The sequence below is a fragment of the Melospiza melodia genome, chromosome 25 (assembly GCF_035770615.1).
Source record: "Melospiza melodia melodia isolate bMelMel2 chromosome 25, bMelMel2.pri, whole genome shotgun sequence".
In the NCBI taxonomy this organism is placed as follows: domain Eukaryota; kingdom Metazoa; phylum Chordata; class Aves; order Passeriformes; family Passerellidae; genus Melospiza; species Melospiza melodia.
The window spans coordinates 3,163,932-3,187,215 of NC_086218.1; the positions used below are offsets into that span (position 1 = coordinate 3,163,932).

General features: G+C 59.5%; 1 protein-coding gene across 1 annotated transcript in view; it reads left to right on the plus strand.

Moving 5' to 3' along the window:
- The window catches only part of LOC134429054 (low affinity immunoglobulin gamma Fc region receptor II-like), a 75,304-nt gene that overhangs the window by 20,335 nt on the left and 31,685 nt on the right, over positions 1–23,284 (plus strand). Inside the window, 2 exon segments of the mRNA XM_063176151.1 lie at positions 1,707–1,970; positions 22,982–23,251. Of these exon segments, the coding sequence (XP_063032221.1) occupies positions 1,707–1,970; positions 22,982–23,251 (534 nt within the window).

Below are 23,284 nucleotides of genomic sequence, written 5' to 3' on the forward strand. Positions count from 1 at the left end.
CCAGGACCCCTATTCCCAAGGTCCCCTTTATTCCACCTGCACCCCCCACCCCTGGACCCACATTCCATGACCCCAAATCCCTCAGGGGGACAATGTTCCCACAGCACACCCATCCCTGAATGCCCTCAGGCATGGAGACCCCAATTCCTCTGGACCCCCATTCTCCTGGACACCCATCCTTGGTTCCCCACATCCCCTGAGCCCCTTACTCCTGGCAACACCATCCCCGCCATGTCCCCATATTATGCAGCCTTGTCCCCATCCTGTCCCCAGCTTGTGGCCACCCTGCTCTCACCAAGGGCCACCAATGCATGGGGACAGACGTGACCTCGCTTCCTTCCCCTTCATCTGAAGAGCCGCCAGCCAGGGGACCGGTGGCCACAGCACATGGCCAGTGTGCTGTGACAGCCAGTGCACATGGCTGGGGACACTGGATGGCTGGGAAGGTGGCGCTGCTCCTGTGGGGTGAGTGCCCCGGGCATGGGCCTGACACCCCAGGGATGGGGAGGGGAGGGGCACAGGGGGGCTGTGGGGTCCCCTGAGGTCCCCAATGCCGGCAGCACCAGTCCTTGTTACCCACTGGGACCTGTGTGGGAAAAGGGATGTTGAGGTGGCTTTGGGGAAAGGAACAGGGGTCAGGAATTTGGGGACATGGATGTGTTGCCAGGAATGTAGGGACTGGCACCTTTGGGCTCAGGTAGCTTTGGGAATAGGGACAAGGGAACTGGGATGCAGGGACAGAAGGGGACAAGAACAGTGAGGATGTGGCCATGGGAATGGGATCATGGGGATGGGATCATGAGCTGGTGGGGGTGACCTGGGCCAGCATGGGCTGTGTCTGTGGTGTCCTCCTGCCCAGGGTGTCCTCAGTGTCCCCATGTTCTGCCTCAGCCCATGGTGGCCTCAGTGTCCATAGTCCCAAGGTGTCTGTGGCACAGGGATGTGGTGCACAGGTGGCTGTGACACAGACATGTTCCCCTGCCTCTCCAAATCTTTGGGGGCCACTCTGACACACTTTTCTACAAGAACTGCTGTCCACAGAGGGACAGTTTGGGGACAGCCCCCACACCCTGTGCCCCTGTGCTGTTTTCCCTGCAGTGCAACCCCCACCCAGCCCTGTCCCTTCTCCCTTCCAGCCCAGACCCTCGGCCTTGCTGGTGAGTCCTCGGGGGATGCCATGGCCCTACCCTGCTGTCCCCAGCCCCACACTGGCCCTGGCAGGCTGGTGTCCCCTGTCACCCACAGGTGCTCAGACCACTCAGCTCCTGGTAAAGCCCCTCTGGAGGCCGAGGGTGCTGTGGGACCGGGTGACACTGACCTGCCAGGGCTCGGGGACCGCCAGTGCCACCACCTGGTAGAAGGATGAACGGCGCTGGGGGCAGCAGGGACCTGACTGCCTCACTGTCACCGAGAGTGGCACCTACACCTATGAGAGACCCGGCACCGGGCTTTGCCCTGCTGTGAGAGTCTTAGAGGGTGAGGGGGTTTCAGGTGTCCCCCAGCCAGGCACCTGCGGGGACCCCGAGGGCTCTGGGTGGTCTCCACTCCATGGGTCACCTCCTGTGGGGCCAGAGCCTGTCCCCTTCTTTGGGGACATCCCAGAACATCCCAATGTGGGGGAACCCTGTTGGAATTGGGGACCCCTGGTGCATCCAATTGGGGGGTCTCAGTGCCATCAGGTAGGACAGGACCCCTCTGTCCCCTAGACGGGCTGGTGCTGCAGGTGCCAGCACGGACGCTGCTGGAGGGGGACACGGTGACACTGCACTGCCGGAGCTGGTGGAACAACACGGTCACCTCGGTGTCATTTTACCCTGAGGGGAAGAAACTGGAGGGCCTCCGTGATGGCACCGAGCTGTCCCTGTCCCCTCTGCAGCAGCACCATAGCGGCAACTACCATTGTGAGGGCCGGGTGAGCAAAGTGGTGTCAAAGTGGAGTGTGTCGAAGACGATGACAGTGACAGTACACAGTGAGTGCAACCATGGGGACAGGGAAGCCCAACATACTTCAAGGATTTCCTATCCCTGCCTGAATCCTTTATCCCTCCCTTTACTCCTCCCTGGGTCACCCAAAAAGTCCCTCTTGGTTTCCTCCATGACTGCCCAGTTCCCCCTCCTGATCCCTCATCCCTCTCTTTGTCCTCCCCATCCCTCCCTGGATTCCCCACCCTTCCCAAGGTCCCTGCTCCACCCTCTGCTCTCCCTTCCTTCCATGGGTCCTCCAGCCTATCTATAAACCCCAAATCATTCCCTGAGACTCCTCAGTGTCTCTTGTGGTTCCCCATCCCTGCCTGGGTCTCTGCACCTTTCCATGGGGTCTCACCATTGTCCTTAGGTCCCAACATGACTCCTAGGGTCCCCTTCTGCTCACTGGGATTCTGTCTGTGCCCTTCTAATCCCCTCTTTTCCCCTCCTGTGTCTCCCACCCTTCCTGAGTCCCCAATCCCTTCTGGGTCCATCCACAGGGGTCCCACTCCCAAGGGTGTCCCTCTCAGTACAGCCACCTGTGGGACAGGTGGCACTCGGGGACAGCCTGGTGCTGAGCTGTGAGGTGGCTGTGAGGACAGGTCCCTTGTCCTTCTCCTGGCACCGGGAGGGCTCAGGGGCACTGCTGGGCCCTGGCCACAACCTGGAGCTGCTCCACTCTGGGGACAATGACAGCGGCCAGTACTGGTGCCGGGTCAGTGATGGGAACAGCGTGGCCGAGAGTGACCCCCTGAATGTCACCATCCTGGGTGAGCAGGACCCTCGGGCTGGGGATGACCCCACCCACCGCAACCCCATCCCACCTCGCCAGGTGCCAGCCCTGTCTCTGTCCCCGCAGTGCCCATGGCCAATGCCACCATCACCGCTGGCCCGCTGCCACACCAGGTGCGTGCAGGTGACAACGTGACCCTGCGCTGCTCACTGCAGGTGGGCTCAGCCCCTGTCACCTTCACCTGGCTGCACAATGGGCAGCAGGTGGCCCGGGGTCCCCTCCTGGAGCTCAGGGACATCGATGTGGGACATTCGGGCACCTACCAGTGCGTGGCTACCAACCAGCTGAGACAGGATGGGCACTGCATGTTCCAGGCACTCAGCCCTCAGCTGGCCCTGGAGGTGACACCTGGCTCACCCTGGGTCACAGGTGGGGTCACATGGGGTCACCAGGGAGTGCTGGTCTCCTGGGCTAATGGGTGACCTTGATGTTTCCCCATCTGTTTCATGCAGTGGCAGCAGGTGTTGGTGGAGCCCTTTTCTTCCTGCTCCTCCTTGTGGGTGTCATTGTGACCTGGCACCAGTGGCACCGTGTGGGTGGGTGACAATGGGGGGACAGGGCTCCCAGGGAGATGTAGAGGCCCCCAGAGTTGGGGAGCGATAGGGCAGCACCCACAGCCCCAGAATTGTGACCATGTCTGGGGGTCCTGAAGGATTTGGGGAGACAGCGGAGGGTCCTGCAGGAATGTTGATGGTTCTTTCAGGAGTCCTGGTGGTATCTGGGGGTCTCTGTCCGTGCTGGGCTTTGCGCTCTTGAGACTGAGTTTGTCAAGGGTACTGGGGATGTTCATGAATTCCGCGGGGCTTCAGGGATGCTTGGGTTCAGAGTCCAAATTGTCACACAAAGAACGATTTCCGGGGAAAGCCACCAACAAAGAACAATCCCCGAACACTTTCCCCACATCACGTTTCCTCCACCAGAGGAATCTGGCAGAGCCCTGGACCTTCCGTGCTCTGATGGCCAAATCAGCCTTCAGGAGGCTCTAGATTTTCTTCTCCCCTGTCCCAAACCCCTCCTCTGCCATGTTCCCCACACCAGGATGACACAAAGGCCCTGAGGTGGTTCCAAAGCCTCCCCCTTTTCCAGGACAGTCAGGATCAGGGCAGGGCACAGGGTGGGATGTCAGAGACAGGAAAAGTTTCATGACTGAAGACATTTTGGAACACCTGTGTGTGGCAGGGATGGGTCAGGCCTTGCTTTTGGTGAGACAGGGCTCCATCTGTCCATCAGTCTGTCAGCTGTGGCACGCTGGGGACAGTGTGACACTCTGCCAAAGCCAGCTCCTGAGTGGCCGAGTGACCAGAAGTGCCGCCTGGGAAGAGGGCCCTTGGTGTCCCAGCTGGCTTAAAAGGCAGAGCATGAGGTGGGCAAGTGCCTGACCGTGTCTCCTCTTCGGGTGTCTGTCCCATCCATGCTGGAACCCAGCAGCTGGCAACTCATTTAAATGAGAAATATCTGCCAAGGAAAGTAGGAACCTTCCTGGAATAAGAAGACCCATCTCTAAACCTCCTTTTTAATTTCCAAGATTTTTGGGATATCAGGCAGAACTGTAGGAAAAGGAATAACAGCTCTTTTCTGGGAAACGTATAAACCATGACAGAACAAACAACACAAACCCAGAACTTTCCGTCCCACTCAGCGCAGTTGGTTTTTGTGGCAGTTATAACCGCGGCCAGCTGGGGGCGCTGCAGAGAGCACTCCCGGCCAGCGGGGGGCGCCCCGGTCCAGCTCCATCCCCTCAGGGGCCATGGTGGCCTCGGACAGGAGGGAGGAGGGGAAATCGCTCCTTTTGCAAACTCACGGGCACCAATCGCTCCCGGCACCACCACCAGCAGTAGACACAAGCCGCCAAGGCAACAGGTTGGATCAAAGTGCCCACTGGCAGCGTAGCAGTGTCCCGGGGCCAGGCACATGCCCTGCACAACACCCGCATCAGCTCTCCATGATCCTGAATGGAAGGAAGGCAGCACCTGACCCCAGGCAGGTCTCGGGTCCACAGCAGAACCTCTGGTGACTTTACACCACAATTCCTGCAAAGCCTCAGCCTTTCACGCAGGTGAGGAGGGCAAGGATGGAGCAGCTTTGGGGACACCTGGAATCCACACAGGGTCACTCCCCACAGCGCCACCACGGCCACGGGTAGAGCCACTGACCGATACTTCCACATTTTTCTCTCTATTTTTGTGGACAAAGTCGGAATCCAAGCATTCTTTCCATGAGGTTCCTCAAGGCTGCAGATTTTGTTCAAGAAGGAGGTTCCCAGGAAGGTTGTTGGCATATTGTTGTGCAATTTGCACTAGTTTTGTGGTTCTCTCTGTCCCTTACAAAGAGGAACAAAGGATCAATTGCTGCATTTCCAGGCTGGTTCCCCCCACAGCTGCCCCTGCCGTGGGGGTTTCCAGTCAGCCCTGCTCTGAAAACCATCAAAGGCCCTCACAGAGCCACTGCTTGAGCTCTCTTTGGGTTTTGTGCTTTCTGCAGAGCTGACCAAACCACAGGCGGGCCTTTTCCGACCCCACAGAATTCTCACCTCTGCTGCAGTTCTAAAGCTGCCAGAATCAAAGCCAAGGGGACAATGGGGACCCTCAGGTGCTGGCTGCCACCTGGGGCTGGCTAGAGCAGAGCTGGGCAATGGCCATCCCTGTGCAGTGGGGCTGGGCCATGGCTTGGCCCCACCCTTGGATGGCCACTGGCTTCAAGGAGCAGGAGTTTGGGAGCTCCTTCCTGCTCAGGGTTCCATTCCCCAGCTGCTCTTGCTGTCTCAGATCCTGCAGGGGACAGGCAAAAATGAAGAAGTCTGGACCCCTCTGAAGCTGCCAAGCTCCAGGACAGGACCCTCTTCCCCAGCATGTGTCCCCCCTGGGACAGGATCCCCCCAGGACAGAATCCCCCTAAGACAGGAGCCCCCTGGATGTGCCCCCTAAGGACAGAACCCATCCCCCCCATGTGAGAAAGGTGTCAAATGGCCTTTTCCTTCTTCTGCAGGAGACAGAAAGTGAAAGTGTTGGGGGGTAAAAGCTGGACTCCCCCATCCCCCACAGCCTCCCCAGCCCTCCCTGCAGACCCCTCACCCCTGCTTCCCCCATGCTGGTCTTCCCCCAGCCTGTTCCCTGCTCCAGGTGCCCCCAAGGGCGATCAAGGCACGAACTGGGGGCTTGTGAAATTGAGGGGCAAAATGATGGAAATGGAATAAAGAGAGGGAAAAATCACTGGAGGCGGGAGGGCACAGACCCAGAGCAGCTCAGAATCTCTCTGGGGTGACACCCTGAACACTGGCACCATGTGGGGGTGGAGCTGGCTCTGGGTCACCCCAAAATCTGAAGCACCCAGGGAAGGAGCTGCAACCCATGGGCTCACCCAGCCACTGCCCATCCCTGGCACCCCCATTCCCCCGGGAACGGAAACATGGGACCTCCATTCCTTATGTCCCACTCTCTCTGCAGCCCCCATCCCAACACCGACATTCCCTAGCAACTCCATGGCCCAGCACCACATTCCCAAGGAACCCCTTCCCGTTCATTCCATCCCCTGAAATCTTCCTAGGACCCACAATTCCCCATCCAATGAACTCAAATCCTTGGAGCCCACATTCCCCTGGGACTCCCATCCCTGAGTCCCCCCAGGTATGGAGACGCTCATTCCAATGGCACCCCCATTGCTGGATATTCCCCCTCCTCAGGACCCCATTTACCAGTGACCCCATTCCTGCCTCCCAAAAACCACCAAATTCCCAACTCCTGGGAACACCATGACCCATTTTGTCCCACCCACCCGTGTCCCCAGCCTGTTCCCACCCTGCCCCCACTAAGGGCCACCTACGCATGAGGTCAAGACCTGACCTCGCTTCCTTCCCCTTCATCCGAAGAGCCGCCAGCCAGGGGAGCGGTGGCCACAGCAGCGAGTGACAGCCAGTGCACATGGCTGGGGACAACGGGATGGCCGGGAAGGTGGCGCTGCTCCTGTGGGGTAAGTGCCCTGGGCACAGTCATGACACCCCAGGAATGAGGAGGGAAGGGGGCACAGGGGGGCTGTGGGGTCCCCTGAGGTCCCCAATGCCAGCAGAGCCAGTCCATGATACCCACAGTGGACCTGGGTAGGGCTGGGGATGTAGGGTGGCTTTGGGGACAGGAAGAGGGGTCAGTAATTTGGGGATGGGGATGTGGAGACAGGAATGTGGGGACTGGCACCTTTGGGCTCAGGTAGCTTTGGGAATAGGGACAAGGGATCTGGGATGCAGGGACTGGCAGGGACAAGAACAGTGAGGATGTGGCCATGGGGATGGGATCATGGGGATGGGATCATGAGCAGGTGGGGCCGACCTGGGCCAGCATGGGCTGTGTCCGTGGTGTCCTCATGCCCACGGTGTCCACAGTGTCCCCATGTTCTGCCTCAGCCCGGGGCGACCTCGGCGTACCTGTTCCCAAAGTGTCTGTGCCACATGGATGTGGTGCATGGGTGGCTGTGACACAGACATATCCCCCTGCCTGTCCAGGCTTTTGGGGACCACCCACACAATTTTCCACAAGAGCATCTGTCCCCACGGGGACACTTTGGGGACAGCCACCACACCCCATACCCCATGTGCCTCTGTCCCCATGGTGACACCCCTACTGAGCCCTGTCCCTTCTCCCTTCCAGCCCAGACCCTCAGCCTTGCTCGTGAGTCCTCTGGGGATGCCATATCCCCACCCTGCTGTCCCCAGCACCCCGCTGGCCCTGGCAGGCTGGTGTCCCCTGTCACCCGCAGGTGCCCAGACCACCCAGCTCCTGGTGGAGCCCCCCTGGAGGCCGGCGGCGCTGTGGGACAGGGTGACACTGACCTGCCAGGGCTCGGGGACTGCCGGTGCCAGCACCTGGTACAAGGACGGGCGACGCTGGGGGCAGGAGGGACACAACCACCTCGCTGTCACCGAGAGTGGCACCTACACATGTGACAAACCTGGCACTGGGCGCAGCCCCCCCGTGACAGTCTTAGATGGTGAGGGTGGTTCTTTAATGATCATGGGGGCCCCAGAGCGGTAAGGGTGGGCTCCATTCCGTGGATGGCCTCACACCCCTCGAGTGACAAGAGCCAGTCCCCTGCACACAGGGACATCCCAGTGCACCCCAGAGCACCCCAGAGAACCCACACGTCCCCGGTGCTATGGGCACCCACCTCAGAACAGTCTCATCAGTGAGATGTGACCTTCCTGTCCCACAGACCAGCTGGTGCTGCAGGTGCCAGCACGGGCACTGCTGGAGGGGGACACCTTGACACTGCGCTGCCGGTGCCGGCAGGACAACCATCTCACCAGGGTGCGATTTTACCGGGAGGAGAAGGAAATCAGGGGGTCCCTCAGGGGGACTGAGCTGTCCCTTTCACCTCTGCAGCTGCACCACAGCGGCCGCTACAGATGTGAGGGCTTGGTGGGGTCCTGGCAGTCACGGTCAGCAGCAGTGACAGTGACAGTGCATGGTGAGCACCCACATGGCTGGAACTCCAATATCTTGACAAACCCAAAGCCACTTCCCAGTGCCCTCAGAGTCACAGTCCTCCCCTCTCCTCTCCTTCCCTGAGCTCTTCTCGGTCCCAGTGCTGGAGGGTCCCCCCAAGCTCACCGTGGGATCCCACCTGACTCTGAGCTGCCTCAGCACCCTCAGCCCCCTGTGGCCCCGAGCCCCCCTCCTGCACGTGTTCTATGAGGATGGGCAGGTGGTGGGGGGCCCACAGGGGTCCCCGCAGCTGCTGGTGCCCGCTGTGAGGGTCTCCCACTCGGGGCATTATGGCTGTGAGGTGCACTCCCAGGGGGGGTCAGTGCAGAAGAGCAGCGCTTGGATCCACATCACGGTGTGCAGTGAGTGCTGGGATGGGCACGGGGAGCCCCCACAGATGCCTCGGGTCCCCCACACTGCCTGGCATCTCCCAGCCCTCCCTGACGCCTGCTCTGGGGCACCCAACCTTTTCCAGATCCCTCCCTGCCCCCCCCATCCTCTCTCCGGTGTCTCCTCAGGACCCCCAGCCCGTACATGGGTACCCTCATCCTTCCCTGGTGCATTATCTGTGTCCTGCCATCGCTGCCCCGGGCCTCTCCTAAGCTCCCCCCATTCCTGGCTTGTGTTTCCCTCCATCCTTCGTTGGGTCCCCTCCCCCATCCCTGGGTCCCTCCACCCCTCTCTGAGGTCTCTGCACATTGCCCAAGTCTCACCATCCCCCCCCATGGTCCCCGTACCCTTCCTGGTGTTGCCCACCTCCCTCTCCAGATGTTCCCTCCCTGACCCCCTTATCATCCCTCCGGGTTCCTTTCTAAGCCTCCCTCCCCCAATCTCTGCACCCGCTCTCCCTCACTGGAAATCCCCTGCCCCTCCTTGACACCCCCCGGGTCCCTCACTGTCCCCTGGTGTCCCACTCTCCTGCAGGGGTCCCGCCCTCGGGGGTGTCCCTGTCAGTGCAGCCACCCGGGGGACAGGTGGCACTCGGGGACAGCCTGGTGCGGAGCTGTGAGGTGACCATAGGGACAGGTCCCCTGTCCTTCTCCTGGTACAGGGAGGGCTCAGGGGCACTGCTGGGTACCAGCCCCCACCTGGAGCTGCGCCACGTTGGGGACAATGACAGCGGCCAGTACCGGTGCTGGGTCGGTGACGGGGACAGGGTGGCCGAGAGTGACCCCCTGAATGTCACCGTCCTGGGTGAGCAGGACCCTCGGGCTGGTGATGACCCCACCCACAGCACCCCCATCCCACCTCGCCAGGTGCCAGCCCTGTCTCTGTCCCCGCAGTGCCCGTGGCCAATACCACCATCACTCCCGGCCCCCTGGCACACCAGGTGTGTTCAGGTGACAACGTGACCCTGCGCTGCTCAGTGCAGGTGGGCTCTGTCACCTTCACCTGGCTGCACAACGGGCAGGAGGTGGCCCAGGGCCCCCTCCTGGAGCTCAGGGACATCGACGTGGGACATTCTGGCACCTACCAGTGCATGGCCACCAACCAGGACAGGCACCACGTGTTCTGGACACTCAGCCCTGAGCTGGACCTGGAGGTGACACCTGGCTCATCCTGGATCACAGGTGGGGTCACATGGAGTCACCAGGGTGTTCAGGACCCCTGTAGTTCAGGATGACCCCAATGTGTCCTCTCTGTCCCCAGCAGTGGCTATGAATGTCGGCAGGATCCTCCTGTTCCTGCTCCTGCTCCTGGCTGTCATCAGGGGCTGTCACTGGTGGCACCGCCGGGGTGGGGACAATGCAGCGGGTACAAGGTCCTACAGGAACTGGTGGGAAGCCCCACACTCTGGGGGGGCAGTTGGGGCATCACCCAAAGCCCCTGCGCTGGAGGAAGCTGAGCCCCCAGTGACCTTTGCTTGGGGGTCTTTTGGAGGGTCCTGGGCTGTCCCAGGAAGGGCCTTGAGGAATATTGGGGTGTCACTGGGATCTCCTGGGGGCTTTTAGGGAGGTGTTGGAGAGTTGTGCAAGGATGTTGAGAGCTCTTCAGGGATCCTGGAGCAGTTTGGAGGCTTCCCTGCATTCCATTCTTGGGGTTCCTGGAGGCTTGAGGGGTGCTCAGGGGTTCAGGGTTCCTGGGGAGGGGGTTGGAGTACCTGGGTGCCTCAGGTGTTCTGGGGCTTCTCAGGGGTGCTTTGGGGTGCAGGGGCCTGGCAGTCCCGTAGAAATCAGTGTCTGGTGGGGGTTCAGGGCTCCAGTGGGCATTTAAAGGTCCCAGGTGGGGTTGGGGCCCAGGGGACCCCATGATCACCCCATCCTCTTTTTCTTGCAGCTCTCAGGAAATCCTAGGACAGGAGAGTGGGGAGTTCCAGCCATGACTCTGCCTGACCCCCTCCCCAGACACCCCCTGGCCCCCCCTTATCCCCACAGGGCCGCCCAGAACCCCCTTATCCCCTGGAGGTGAGGGAGGAGCTGGACATGAGGGGGCAGGGGGTGAGTATGGGGGATGGGTGGGGACATGGGTATGTCACCCATGGCTGTCACCCCAAGCCAGGTGTCTCTTCCTGTCCCCCCCCAAGGACCCCCAGGTGACACACGCAGAGCTGCCAGGACCACATGGGCGACTGCAGGACATCAGTGACATCCATGGGAACGTGCTGTGACAATGGGGGACACTGGGAGTCCCCATCCCATGGCTCCCGTGGTGGCCCATCCTGCCTGGGGTGATGACCACGAGTTGGGGGGGCTTCACAGGGCACCCAGTGCTCCCCTTTCCCCCTCCCAGTGCTCCCAGTACACCCATGGCTCCCCAGGCTACTCCCAGTTCCAGGGGACACAGGACCCATTTCCTTCTTATTTAGTCCAAAATGCAACTTTTTGGTTAAACTGGCAGAGATGGTGTTTGTTCAGGTTTGTGAGGCTTTAGGAATGGGATTCTCCAGTTCTGGGTTGCCACTAAAACCACGGGCTGCTGCTCCTTTCTCCAACGCTCCCCATGGAGACACAAAGATCCCAAAAGTCTGAGAGAAGAAAAATTTCCTGAATCAGCAATGAAAGAACAAAACCAACAGAAACAGCAACAAGGTTCAGAGTCCAAATTGTCACACAAGAAACGATTCCCAGGGGAAGCCACCAACAAAGAACAATCCCTGAACACTTCCTCCCCCATCACGTTTCCTCCACCAGAGGAATCTGGTAGAGCCCTGGACCTTCCTTGCTCTGATGGCCAAAGTGGCCTTCAGGAGGCTCTGGATTCTCTTGTCCCCTCTCCCAAACCCCTCCTCTGCCATGTTCCCCACACGAGGATGTCACAAAGGCACTGAGGAGGTTCCTGAGCCTCCCCCTTTCCCGGGCAGTCAGAATCAGGCCATGGCACAGGGTGGGGTGTCAAAGACAGGAAAAATTTGAAGTCTGGAGACATTTTGGAAAAGCTGTGTGTGGCAGGGGTGGGCCAGACCTTGCTTTTGGTGAGACAGGGCCCCGTCTGTCCGTCATCTGTCAGCCATGGCACACTGGGGACAGTGTGACACTCTGCCAAAGTCAGGTCCTGAGTAACCAGGCGACCACAAGTGCCAGCTGGGGAGAGGGCCCTTGATGACCCAACTGGCTTAAAAGCCAGAGCATGAGTTAGCCAAGTCCCTGGCCCTATCTGCTCATGGGGTGCCTGTCCCCTCCACGCTGGAACCCAGAAGTTGGCAACTCATTTAAATGAGAAATATCTGCCAAGGAAGCTGGGGAAAATTCCTGGAATGGAAAGAAGCCCATCTCAGAATTTTTTTCTTTATTTCAAAGATGATCTGGCTTCCAGGCGAAAGTGTAGGAAAAGGAATAAGAGCTCTTTGCTGGGAAATTGATAAACCAGAACAGAACAAACAACACAAACCCAGAACTTTCCCTTCCGCTCAGCGCTGTTCGTTTTTCTGGCAGTTAAAACCGCGGCCAGCAGGGGGCGCTGCAGGGAGCACTCCCGGCCACCACAACAACATCCGCCGCTCCACAATACTTTTCACTATCTGAACAACATGGCAATATTTAATCAACAGTATAATCAATAATGTTATATCAATTCATATAATATCCAGTGAAAGTCAACTGCCATTAACTTGTTTCTGTCAATATATACCAGTAAAGAACAGTTATTTGTGTTCCCAAATAAAGCGCTGTAATTTCAAAGTTATAATAGTTCAGAGAGAAGGGGGTCCTATATTCCACTCCAACGGAGGTTCCCACCTTGTTCAGCTTCCTTGACAGAGCTGAACAAAGAAACATCATTTCTGCCAGTTTAATCAAAGAGCTGCATTTTTGTCCCAGGAGCAGGGAACCAGGTCCTGTGCCCCCTTGGAACTGGGATGGGCACCAGGAAGCCACCTCATTGGGAGCACTGGGATGGGGACTGCAGAGCCACTAAGCACGCTGGGGTTAAGAGAATCAAATCTGATTTGGATTTATGTCTCAACATATGCTACACATGAGGTGAAAAATGACTCTGTGGGTTGTACATGTGCTGGGAACCCTGTCCCTGGCGAGGCTTCACACAACCAAGAATCAGGGGAGAGAAAGCTTCAGTGATCGGGATATGAGTGACCCCCACTGGCTGGTGGGACAGATGCCTGAGGAAAAATATCTATGAAAAAACACCCAGGAAATCAGGCAGTGGGAGGAGACTTTGCAAATAAAAGCAGATAACTGTGACAAAACACGAGTGTTTTGCTTTGGGTTTCTTGCAGAGATCAGGGGCTCGCTCAGAGCGTCAGTTTGGCCCTCCTCCCCTGTGGGATTCACATTATCTGAACCTGAGAGAAGTAGTGGGAGAGGCAAAGAATGATCCAAACAATTCTTATCTCATTTTCTGCTCCTGTATTGATCACACGTGGAATGCATTTTGGAAGATTGTTTACCTGAAGGGAATTGGTAATTGGATTCTGATGTGAGAGTTTTGATTCACTGACCATTTGAATCCAGGTGTGTGTGTTTTGGGACTGTGGGCTGACAGTCATGAGATTGTGTTCAGTGGAGTGCAGTTGAGTGCTTGGCAGTTTCAGTTTAGATGTAATGTTATATAATATAGAATAATATAGTATTATAAAGTCCTTAATAAGCCTTCTGATAAGATGAAGTCAGACGCATCATTCCTCCCAGATGTTGGGCAAAAATACCACTGATACTACCCCCACTCGCCTTTTCCTCCCGGTGGTCCTTCTTTCCTGTCCGCATCCATTCTTCCCTGCTTCGCTGCTTCCCCGAGGCAGCTCATTTCTGATTTTCCTGGATATTCCTTCATTTCCTCCCTGATGGAGCAGATGCTGCCTGGACCCACCCACTGCCTCTGCCGCGTTTCCCATGCTGCCCACAGCACCGAGCCTGCTGCACCTGCCCACCGCAGCCCCAGCCCGCGGCAGCCAGCCCAGAGCCACCAGTGCCGCAGCACCAGCCCGCAGCCAGCCCGCAGCAGCGAGATTGCAGCCATCGCTCGCCCATGCCAGAGACATGCAGGTGCCGTCCTTGGAAATCACGCCCAGCCACTGACAAAAGCCATGTGGGCTCGCCCTGGCTTGCAGCACACACACTCCATCTGCCGAGCTGATGCCCACAGAGCGCCCAGGCTTCTTGTGGTAACGCTGTCTCTGTCTTCTGTTTCTCTCTCTATCCTTTTCCCTTATTACTCCCTTCTGTCGCCTTTCAGTAACAACCCTTACCCTCCTTTATCAATAAACAGTTCTCAGATATCATATTGCCATCTTTGTGCTTCATTTTCACCCGAGAAACCTTTCAGCAACAATCCTCCCCAACTCCCCCTTTTCCAGCGGGATGGGACAGGGGTAGTGGGAGAGGGAATGGGGAAGCCCTGGGTGTACTGCAAGCACAGTAGTGGGGAGAGAATGGGGCAGTCCCTGAGGGTACTTGGGCACTTGGATGGGGCTGGGAAGCCCCTGCAGGTACGAGCAAAGGGATGGGGGAGCGCTTGGGGGTACTGGGAGAGGAAATGGGGAGCAGAGGGTGCTCTGTAGCCTTCCCTGTACCTTCCCCTGACCCATGACCACCTCCCTTGGAAGGATGGGCAACCACAGAAGGCATGGAGGGAGCACCCCCAGTGTCACACAGTGCCTCCCGCTTCCCAGAGCATCACAACTTTTGGTGTAGATTGTCATAGATATTACTGCATTCCCACAGTTGCCTTTGCAGCTCCATGTACGTCGTCTGAGGATCCTCCACCGAGGGTGCCAGGGGGTCTGGGTGGGCCCTGTAGGAATAAGGGGGTATGTGGAAGGGGATGGGAGGTGCTGGGAGTTTGGATAAAAGGTGTATCATGGCTAGACACTGCACTCACCTTTCTTGGTGCTTCCTGGCATCTGCAAAGGAAAACTGGAGGGGTGACTTTGGAGGCCCAGGGGCCCCCATCCACCCTTGGCATTGCTGAACCACTACCAGACACACAATTCTCCCCAGGCACCCCAGTATCCCTGATGCCCCCCAACTATCCCTGAACCACCCCACATGCACCAACACCCTGAGCCCCCAGAACCCCGAGTCTGGCAGGGAGGCGGACCCCTGATAGAACCCCCAACACCCCTGCAGGAACCTCCAACAGCTCTGAGCCATGGACACTGGGGACTCAGCTCCTCCCAAGTCAGGGGCTGTTGTTGCTGCCCTGGGATCCCGCTTCTCTGGAGGCCTTCCCACCTCTCTCCACGACCCTCATTCCCCCATTGTCACCCACCCCTGCGGTGCCACCAGTGCCAGGCCACAATGACGCGCAGGAGCAGGAACAAAAGGGCCCCACTGACCCCTGTGGCCACTGCAAGAAACAGAGGGGGACACATCAGAATCATCCATCACCCCAGGGGTCCTGCAATCCTGAATGACCCTGTGCGACCTCACCTGTGTCCCTGTGTCCCCACGGTTTCACCAACAGGGACAGCTCTGGGCTGACCGACTGGAACATACGGTGTCCGTCCTGTCCAAGCTGATTTGTGGCCACGCACTGGTAGGTGCCCGAATGTTCAACACTGACGGCCCTGAGCTCCAGGAGGGGACCCCAGGCCACCTGCTGCCCATTGTGCCGCCAGGTGAAGGTGACAGGGGCTGAGCCCACCTGCACTATGCAGCGCAGGGTGACGTTGTCACCTGCACGCACCTGGTGTGATAGGGTGCCATAAATGATGGTGGCATCCGCCACGGGCACTGCAGGGACAGAGACAGGGCCAAGGTCACATGGAGGGGCTGGCAGCTGGTGTGGGGGGGTAGGGACAAGGGGGTGGGTGTGATGGGGGATGTTTAGAATGGGGTCACACCACAGAGGGGTGAGGGGACACAGAGCAGAGGCGGAGGGACACAAGAAAGATGTCTTGGGGACATGGAGGTACCCAGGCAGGGGACCAGAGGATGCTGTGGGGACTCCCCTGTGCCCATCCCCACACTCACTACACACCATGATGTGGAGTCGGGCACTGCTCTTCCGCATGCCCATCCCCTCAGAGCACACCTGGCAGCTGTAATTCCGTGAGTGGGAGACCCCCACAGTGGGCACCAGCAGATGCAGGGACCCCTGTGGGCCTCTCACCATCTGCCTGTCCCGGTAGAACACATGCAGGAGCGGGGCTCGGGGCCGCAGGGGGCTGGGGGTGAGGGGGGACCCCGGGCTGGGCTTGGGGGGACCCTCCAGCACCGGTGTCCAGACAAGCTCACGGGAGGACATAGGGGACTATGGGAACAGTGACCCCAAGTCCCTGGCGAGGGGCTGTGGTGCTGTCGGGTTAGCAGATGTGAGGTGCTCACCATGCACTGTCACTGTCACCAGCGCTGACTCCTCCCATCCCCATGATAGCCCATTGTTCACCCAGGCCTTGCAGCGGTAGTGGCCCCTGTGGTTTAGCTGCAGAGGGGACAGGGAAAGCTCGGTCCCATTGTAGTCGCCTCCCAGTTCTGTCTCCTCGCGGTAGAAGAACACCGAAGTGACCGACTTCTCCTGCCTGTACCGGCAGCGCAGTGTCAGCATTTCCCCCTCCAGCAGTGCCCGTGCTGGCACCTGCAGCACCACCTGGTCTGTGGGACAGAGGGTGCCATCACATCACAGGGGTCTAGAGGGTCCTGATGTCACTGGGACCCACATACTGGGTCAAAGCCAGCACACAAGGTTTTCCCAATTTCAATACAAGGGTCCCACAGTACTGGGATACTCTGGTATGTCCCTGTCTGTAGGACATGAGCTCTGATCACACCAGAGGGTGACTCATGGAGTGGAGCCCACCAGAGTCCTCGGGATTCCCGTGGGTGCTGGGCTGAGGACACAAACCACCCTCACCGTCTGAGATATTCACGGGGTGGCTGAGCCCAGTGCTGGGTCTTTCACATGTGTAGGTGCCACTTTCAGTGACAGTGAAATGGTCGCCTCCCTCCTGCCACCAGTGCTGCCCATCCTTGTACCAGGTGGTGTCACCAGCAGTCCCCGAGCCCTGGCAGGTCAGTGTCACCTGGTCCCACAGCACCGCCGGCCTCCAGGGGGGCTCCACCAGCAGCTGGGAGGTCTGGGCACCTGTGAGTGACAGGGGACACCAGCCTGCCAGGGCTGTTGCAGGGTTCGGGACAGCAGGGTGGGGCCATGGCATCCCCCGAGGACTCACCAGTGAGGCCGAGGGTCTGGGCTGGAAGGGAGAAGGGACAGGGCTGGGTGAGGGTCATGGGGACACTGTGGACACCCTATGTTTGCACTGCCCACCTCCACCAGCCCTACAGAACCTGTCCCCACGGCCAAGTCCCATGGTCCTGTGCCCATGATCCCATTCCAATGGCACCTTTCCCCATGGCCAGGTGACATCTGCATTGTTATATGGCCCCATTCCATGTCCCAGTATCCCTGTTCCCCTGTCCCTATCCCCACAGTCCCCAAGTCCCAAGGCTCCTTCTGCCACATACTTGTCCCCAGATGTCTATCCCCCTCTTCCTGTCTCCACATCCCAGTTCCCCTATTTCTGTCCCTAAAGCCACCCTAAACCTCTGGTCACACTGAGCTCCATGCCCTGCTCTGCCTCTGCTGCCATTGGGGACCTCAGGGGACCTCACAGCCCCCCTGTGCCCCCTCCCCACCAGTCTCTGCCTCACCACAGCCCATCCCCAGGCTGTCAGGCCCATGCCCGGGGCACTCACCCCACAGGAGCAGCGCCACCTTCCCGGCCATCCCAGTGTCCCCAGCCATGTGCACTGGCTGTCACTCGCTGCTGTGGCCAACGCTCCCCTGGCTGGCGGCTCTTCGGATGAAGGGGAAGGAAGCGAGGTCACGTCTGTCCCCACGTGTAGGTGGCCCTTGGTGGGGGTAGGGTGCCTACGAGCTGGGGACAGGCTGGGGACAAGGCTGCATAGTCTGGGAACAAGGTGGGGGATAATGGGACATGGTGGGGACATGATGTTGCCAGAATTTGGAGTCTAAGGCTGTGTAGGGAGCCAGGGATGAGTGTCCAGGAGAATGGGGTGCCCAGGGATGGGGTCCCAGGTAAATGGGTGTCCCAAGGGTTGGGTAGACGCAGACTTGGGGAGGAGGGTCCCAGAACAATGTGGCCTCCTGGGATTTGTGATCATGAAATGGGGGTGCCAGGGGAAAGGGGGACCTTGTGAGAATGGTGGTCCTGGGGGAATCAAGGTCCCCAAGGGCAGTGGTGTCCCAGGGACTGGAATTACTGGGATGGTGTTCCTTGGGGTTGGAGATCCTGGGGAACTGCAGTCCAGGGATGGGGGTCTTAGGGAAGGGGTGGCAGAAGGAAATTGGGTTCCAAGTTTGGGGTCCCAGAGGAATGGATGTGCCAGGGTTGGGCAGTGTGGGGGGGAACATGGGGGTCACAGCTCCTTCCCTGGGTTCCTCAGATTTTGGGGTGAGGCTAGGCCCCGCATAATCACCCCTGGGGTGTTTGTTTCCTGGCCAGGCATTGCATGGGGGTCCTGGGTATATCGGCCTCTGTGTCCTCACCTGCCCCTGACCTTTTCCTCTCTTTATTTCTCTTTTTTCCTTATTCTTCTTTCTTTTTGCTATATCCCTTCACCCCCGGTTCCTGGCTCAGCAATCCTGGGGCGCACCTGAGCAGGGAACGGGTTGGGGGACCCAGGAGAGGGGGGAAATGGGGAGCAGGGGATGCAGGGAAGGGTGAGGAGGCTTTGGGGGATGGAGGTGCTGGGCTGTGCCTGCTCAACACTTTCACTTTCTTTGTCCTGGAGGAGAGGGAAGAGGCTGTTTGTGCTGAGAGTCAGGGAAAAGGGGGCATTCTCTGTTTCTGGGGGGCCACATATAGGGGGCTTCTGTGCTCTAAGGTCTCTCCTCTGGAGTTCAGCTGGGGGATCCTGCCTCAGGGGTGACACATCATATAATGGGGGGTCCTGTTCCCAGGGGTGGCAGTTCCAGAAATGTCCCTGAACATTCCTGGCCGGGTGCCTGTCCCAGGGGTGGCACATCCTGGGGACCCCTGTCAATGCAAGGCTGGAACCCAGCCATGGCCCAGCCCCACTGCACAGGGATGGCCATTGCCCAGCCTTGCTCTGCCCAGCCCCAGGTGGCAGCCAGGATCTGAGGGTCCCCTCTGCCCCCTTGGCTTTGATTCTGGCAGCTTTAGAGCTGCTGCAGAGGTGAGAATTCTGTGGGTGGAAAAGGCCCTGCCTGGGGTTTCCTCATCCCTTAAAGCAGCACAAAAACCCAAAGTGAGCCCAATTGTTGTTGTCTTTGCAGTAGTTATGGGACTCTCTCAGTCCCTTGGGCAAAGGCACAAAATGATCAATTGCTGCATTTCCAGGCTGGTTCCCCCACAGCTGCCCCTGCAGGGGAGGTTTCCAGCCAGCCCTGCTCTGAAAACCATCAAAGGCCCTCACAGAGCCACTGCTTGGGCTCCCTTTGGGTTGTGTGCTTCATGCAGAGCTGTGCAAACCACAGGCAGGCCTTTTCTGCCCCCACAGAATTCTCACATCTGCTGCAGCTCTGAAGCTGCCAGAATCAAAGCCAAGGGGGCAATGGGTACCCTCAAGTGCTGACTGCCCCATGGGGCTGGCCAGAGCAGGGCTGGGCAATGGCCATCCCTGTGCAGTCGGGCTGGGCCATGGCTGGGCCCCACCCTTGGATGGCCACTGGCTTCAAGGAGCAGGAGTTTGGGGCCTCCTTCCTGCTCAGGGTTCCATTCCCCAGCTGCTCTTCCTGGCTCAGATCCAGCAGGGGACGAGCAAGAATGGAGAAGTCTGGACCCCTCCAAAGCTGCCAAGCTCCAGGACAGGACCCTCTTCCCCAGCATGTGTCCCCCCTGGGACAGGATCCCCCCAGGACAGGAGCCCCCTGGATGTGCCCCCTAAGGACAGAACCCTTCCCCCCCATGTGAGATAGGTGTCAAATGGCCTTTTCCTTCTTCTGTGGGAGACAGAAAGTTAAAGTGTTGGGGGGTAAAAGCTGCACTCCCCACCCCTCAGAGCCTCCCCAGCCCTCCCTGCAGACCCCTCATCCCTGCTTCCCCCACCCTGGGCTTCCCCCATGCTGGGCTTCCCCCAGCCTGTTCCCTGCTCCAGGTGCCCCCAAGGACCATCAAGGCACAAACTGGGGGGATGTGAAATTGAGGGGTAAATGATGGAAATGGAATAAAGAGAGGGAAAAATCACTGGAGGCTGGGGGACACAGACCCAGAGCAGCTCAGAATCTGTCTGCGGTGACACCCTGGACACCGGCACCATGTGGGGGTGGCGCTGGCTCTGGGTCACCCCAAAATCTGAAGCACCCAGGCAAGAAGGTGAAACCCATGGGCTCACCCAGCCACTGCCCATCCCTGGCACCCCCATTCCCCCAGGAATAGAAACATGGGACCTCCATTCCTTATGTCCCACTCTCTCTGCAGCCCCCATCCCAACACTGACATTCCCTAGGATCTCATTGGCCCAGCACCCCATTCCCAAGGAACACCTTCCCATTCATTCCATCCCCTGAAATCTTCCTAGGACCCACCATTCTCCCATCCCATGAACTCAAATCCTTGGAGCCCACATTTCCCTGGGACTCCCATCCCTGAATCCCCCCAGGTATGGAGACGCCCATTCCAATGGCACCCCCATTGCCAGATATTCCCCCTCCTCTGGACCCCTTTTACCAGTGACCCCATTCCTGCCTCCCCAAAACCACCAAATTCCCAACTCCTGGGAACCCCATGACCCATTTTGTCCCACCTACCCATGTCCCCAGCCTATCCCCAGCATGTCCCCACCCTGCCCCCACCAAGGGCCACCTATGGATGAGGTCGAGACTTGACCTCGCTTCCTTCCCCTTCATCCGAAGAGCCGCCAGCCAGGGGAGCAGTGGCCACAGCAGCAAGTGACAGCCAGTGCACATGGCTGGGGACACCGGGATGGCCGGGAAGGTGGCGCTGCCCCGGTGGGGGGAGTGCCCTGGGCACAGGCCTGACACCCCAGGAATGGGGAGGGAAGTGGGCACAGGGGTCTGTGGGGTCCCCTGAGGTCCCCAATGACAGCAGAGCCAGTCCATGTTACCCACAGTGGAACTGGGTGTGACTGTTGATGCAGGGTGGCTTTGGGGACAGGAAGAGGGGGCAGGAATTTGGTGATGGGGATGTGGAGACAGGAATGTGGGGACTGGCACCTTTGGGCTCAGGCACCTCCGGGGAAAAGGACAAGGCAACTGGGATGCAGGGACAAGAACGCTGAGGATGTGGCCATGGGCATGGGATCACGGGGATGCGATCATGAGCAGGTGGGGGTGACGTGGGCCAGCATGGGTTGTGTCCGTGGTGTCCTCATGCCCAGGGTGTTCTCAGTGTCCCCATGTTCTGCCTCAACCCGGGGTGGCCTCGGCGTCCCTGTTCCCAAGGTGTCTCTGCCACATGGATGTGGTACACGGGTTGCTGTGACACAGACGTGTCCCCGTGCCTGTCCAGACTTTTGGGGACCACCCACACACTTTCCCACAAGAGCATCTGTCCCCACGGGGACACTTTGGGGACAGCCACCACACCCTGTACCCCATGTGCCTCTGTCCCCATGGTGACACCCCCACTGAGCCCTGTCCCTTCTCCCTTCCAGCCCAGACCAGCGGCCTTGCTGGTGAGTCCTCAGGGGATGCCATGTCCCCACCCTGCTGTCCCCAGCCCCACACTGGCCCTGGCAGGCTGGTGTCCCCTGACACCCACAGGTTCCCAGACCACCCAGCTCCTGGTGGAGCCCCCCTAGAGGCCAGCGGTGCTGTGGGACCGGGTGACACTGACCTGCCAGGGCTCGGGGACAGCTGGTGCCACCACCTGGTGCAAGGACGGGCAGAGTTGGTGGCAGGAGGGACAGGACCGCCTCACTGTCACCGAGAGTGGCACCTACACATGTGACAGACCTGGCACTGGGCGCAGCCCCCCCTTGACAGTCTTAGATGGTGAGGGGAGACCTTGAATGATCATGGGGGCCCCAGAGCGGTAAGGGTGGCCTCCACTCCGTGGATGGCCTCACACTCCTCGTGTGACAAGAGCCAGTCCGCGGCACACAGGGACATCCCAGCGCATCCCAGAGCACCACAGAGCACCCACATGTCCCCGGTGCTATGGGCACCCACCTCAGAACAGTCTCATCAGTGAGATGTGACCTTCCTGTCCCACAGACCAGCTGGTGCTGCAGGTGCCAGCACGGGCACTGCTGGAGGGGGACACCTTGAAACTGCGCTGCCGGTGCCGGCAGGACAACCATCTCACCAGGGTGCGATTTTACCGGGAGGAGAAGGATCTCAGGGGGTCTCTCAGGGGGAACAAGCTGTCCCTTTCACCTCTGCAGCTGCACCACAGCAGCCGCTACAGATGTGAGGGCTTGGTGGGGTCCTGGCAGTCACGGTCAGCACCAGTGACAGTGAGAGTGCATGGTGAGCACCCACACGGCTGGAACTCAAATATCTTGACAACCCCAAAGCCACTTCCCAGTGCACTCAGACTCACAGTCCTCACCTCTCCTCTCCTTCCCAGAGCTCTTCTCAGTGCCGGTGCTGGAGGGTCCCCGTGAGCTCACGGAGAGGTCCCCCCTGACTATGAGCTGCCTCAGCACCCCCAGCCCCCTGCGGCCCCGAGCCCCCCTCCTGCACGTGTTCTACCGGGACGGGCAGGTGATGGGGGGCCCACAGGAGTCCCCGCAGCTGCTGCTGCCCGCTGTGAGGGTCTCCCACTCGGGGCATTATGGCTGTGTGGTGCACTCCCAGGGGGGGTCAGTGCAGAAGAGCAGCAACCGGCTCCGCGTCACGGTGTGCAGTGAGTGTGGGGATCGGCACGGGTATCCCCCACAGATGCCTCAGGTCCCCCACACTGCCTGGCATCTCCCAGCCCTCCCTGACGCCTGCTCTGGGGCACCCAACCTTTTCCAGATCCCTCCCTGCCGCCCCCCGTCCTTTCTCGGGTCTCTCCTCGGGACCCCCAGTCCGTACATGTGTCCACTCATCCTTCCCCGGTGCATTTTCTGTGTCCTGCCATCGCTGCCCCGGGCCTCTCCTAAGCTCCCCCCATTCCTGGCTTGTGTTTCCCTCCATCCTTCGTTGGGTCCCCTCCCTCATCCCTGGGTCCGTCCACCCCTCTCTGAGGTCTCTGCACATTGCCCAAGTCTCACCATCCCCCCCCATGGTCCCCGTACCCTTCCTGGAGTTGCCCACCTCCCTCTCCAGGTGTTCCCTCCCTGACCCCCTTATCATCCCTTGGGGTTCCTTTTAAAGCCTCCCTCCCCCAATCTCTGCACCCCCTCTCCCTCACTGGAGTTCACCTGCCCCTCCTTGACATACCCCCGGGTCCCTCACTGTCCCTTGGTGTCCCACTCTCCCGCAGGGGTCCCGCCCTCAGGGGTGTCCCTGTCAGTGCAGCCCCCTGGGGGACAGGTGGCACTCGGGGACAGCCTGGTGCTGAGCTGTGCAGTGGCCATAGGGACAGGTCCCCTGTCCTTCTCCTGGCACCGGGAGGGCTCGGGGGCACTGCTGGGCACCGGCCCCCACCTGGAGCTGCGCCACGTTGGGGACAATGACAGCGGCCAGTACCGGTGCCGGGTCAGTGACGGGAACAGCATGGCCGAGAGTGACCCCCTGAATGTCACCGTCCTGGGTGAGCAGGACCCTCGGGCTGGGGATGACCCCA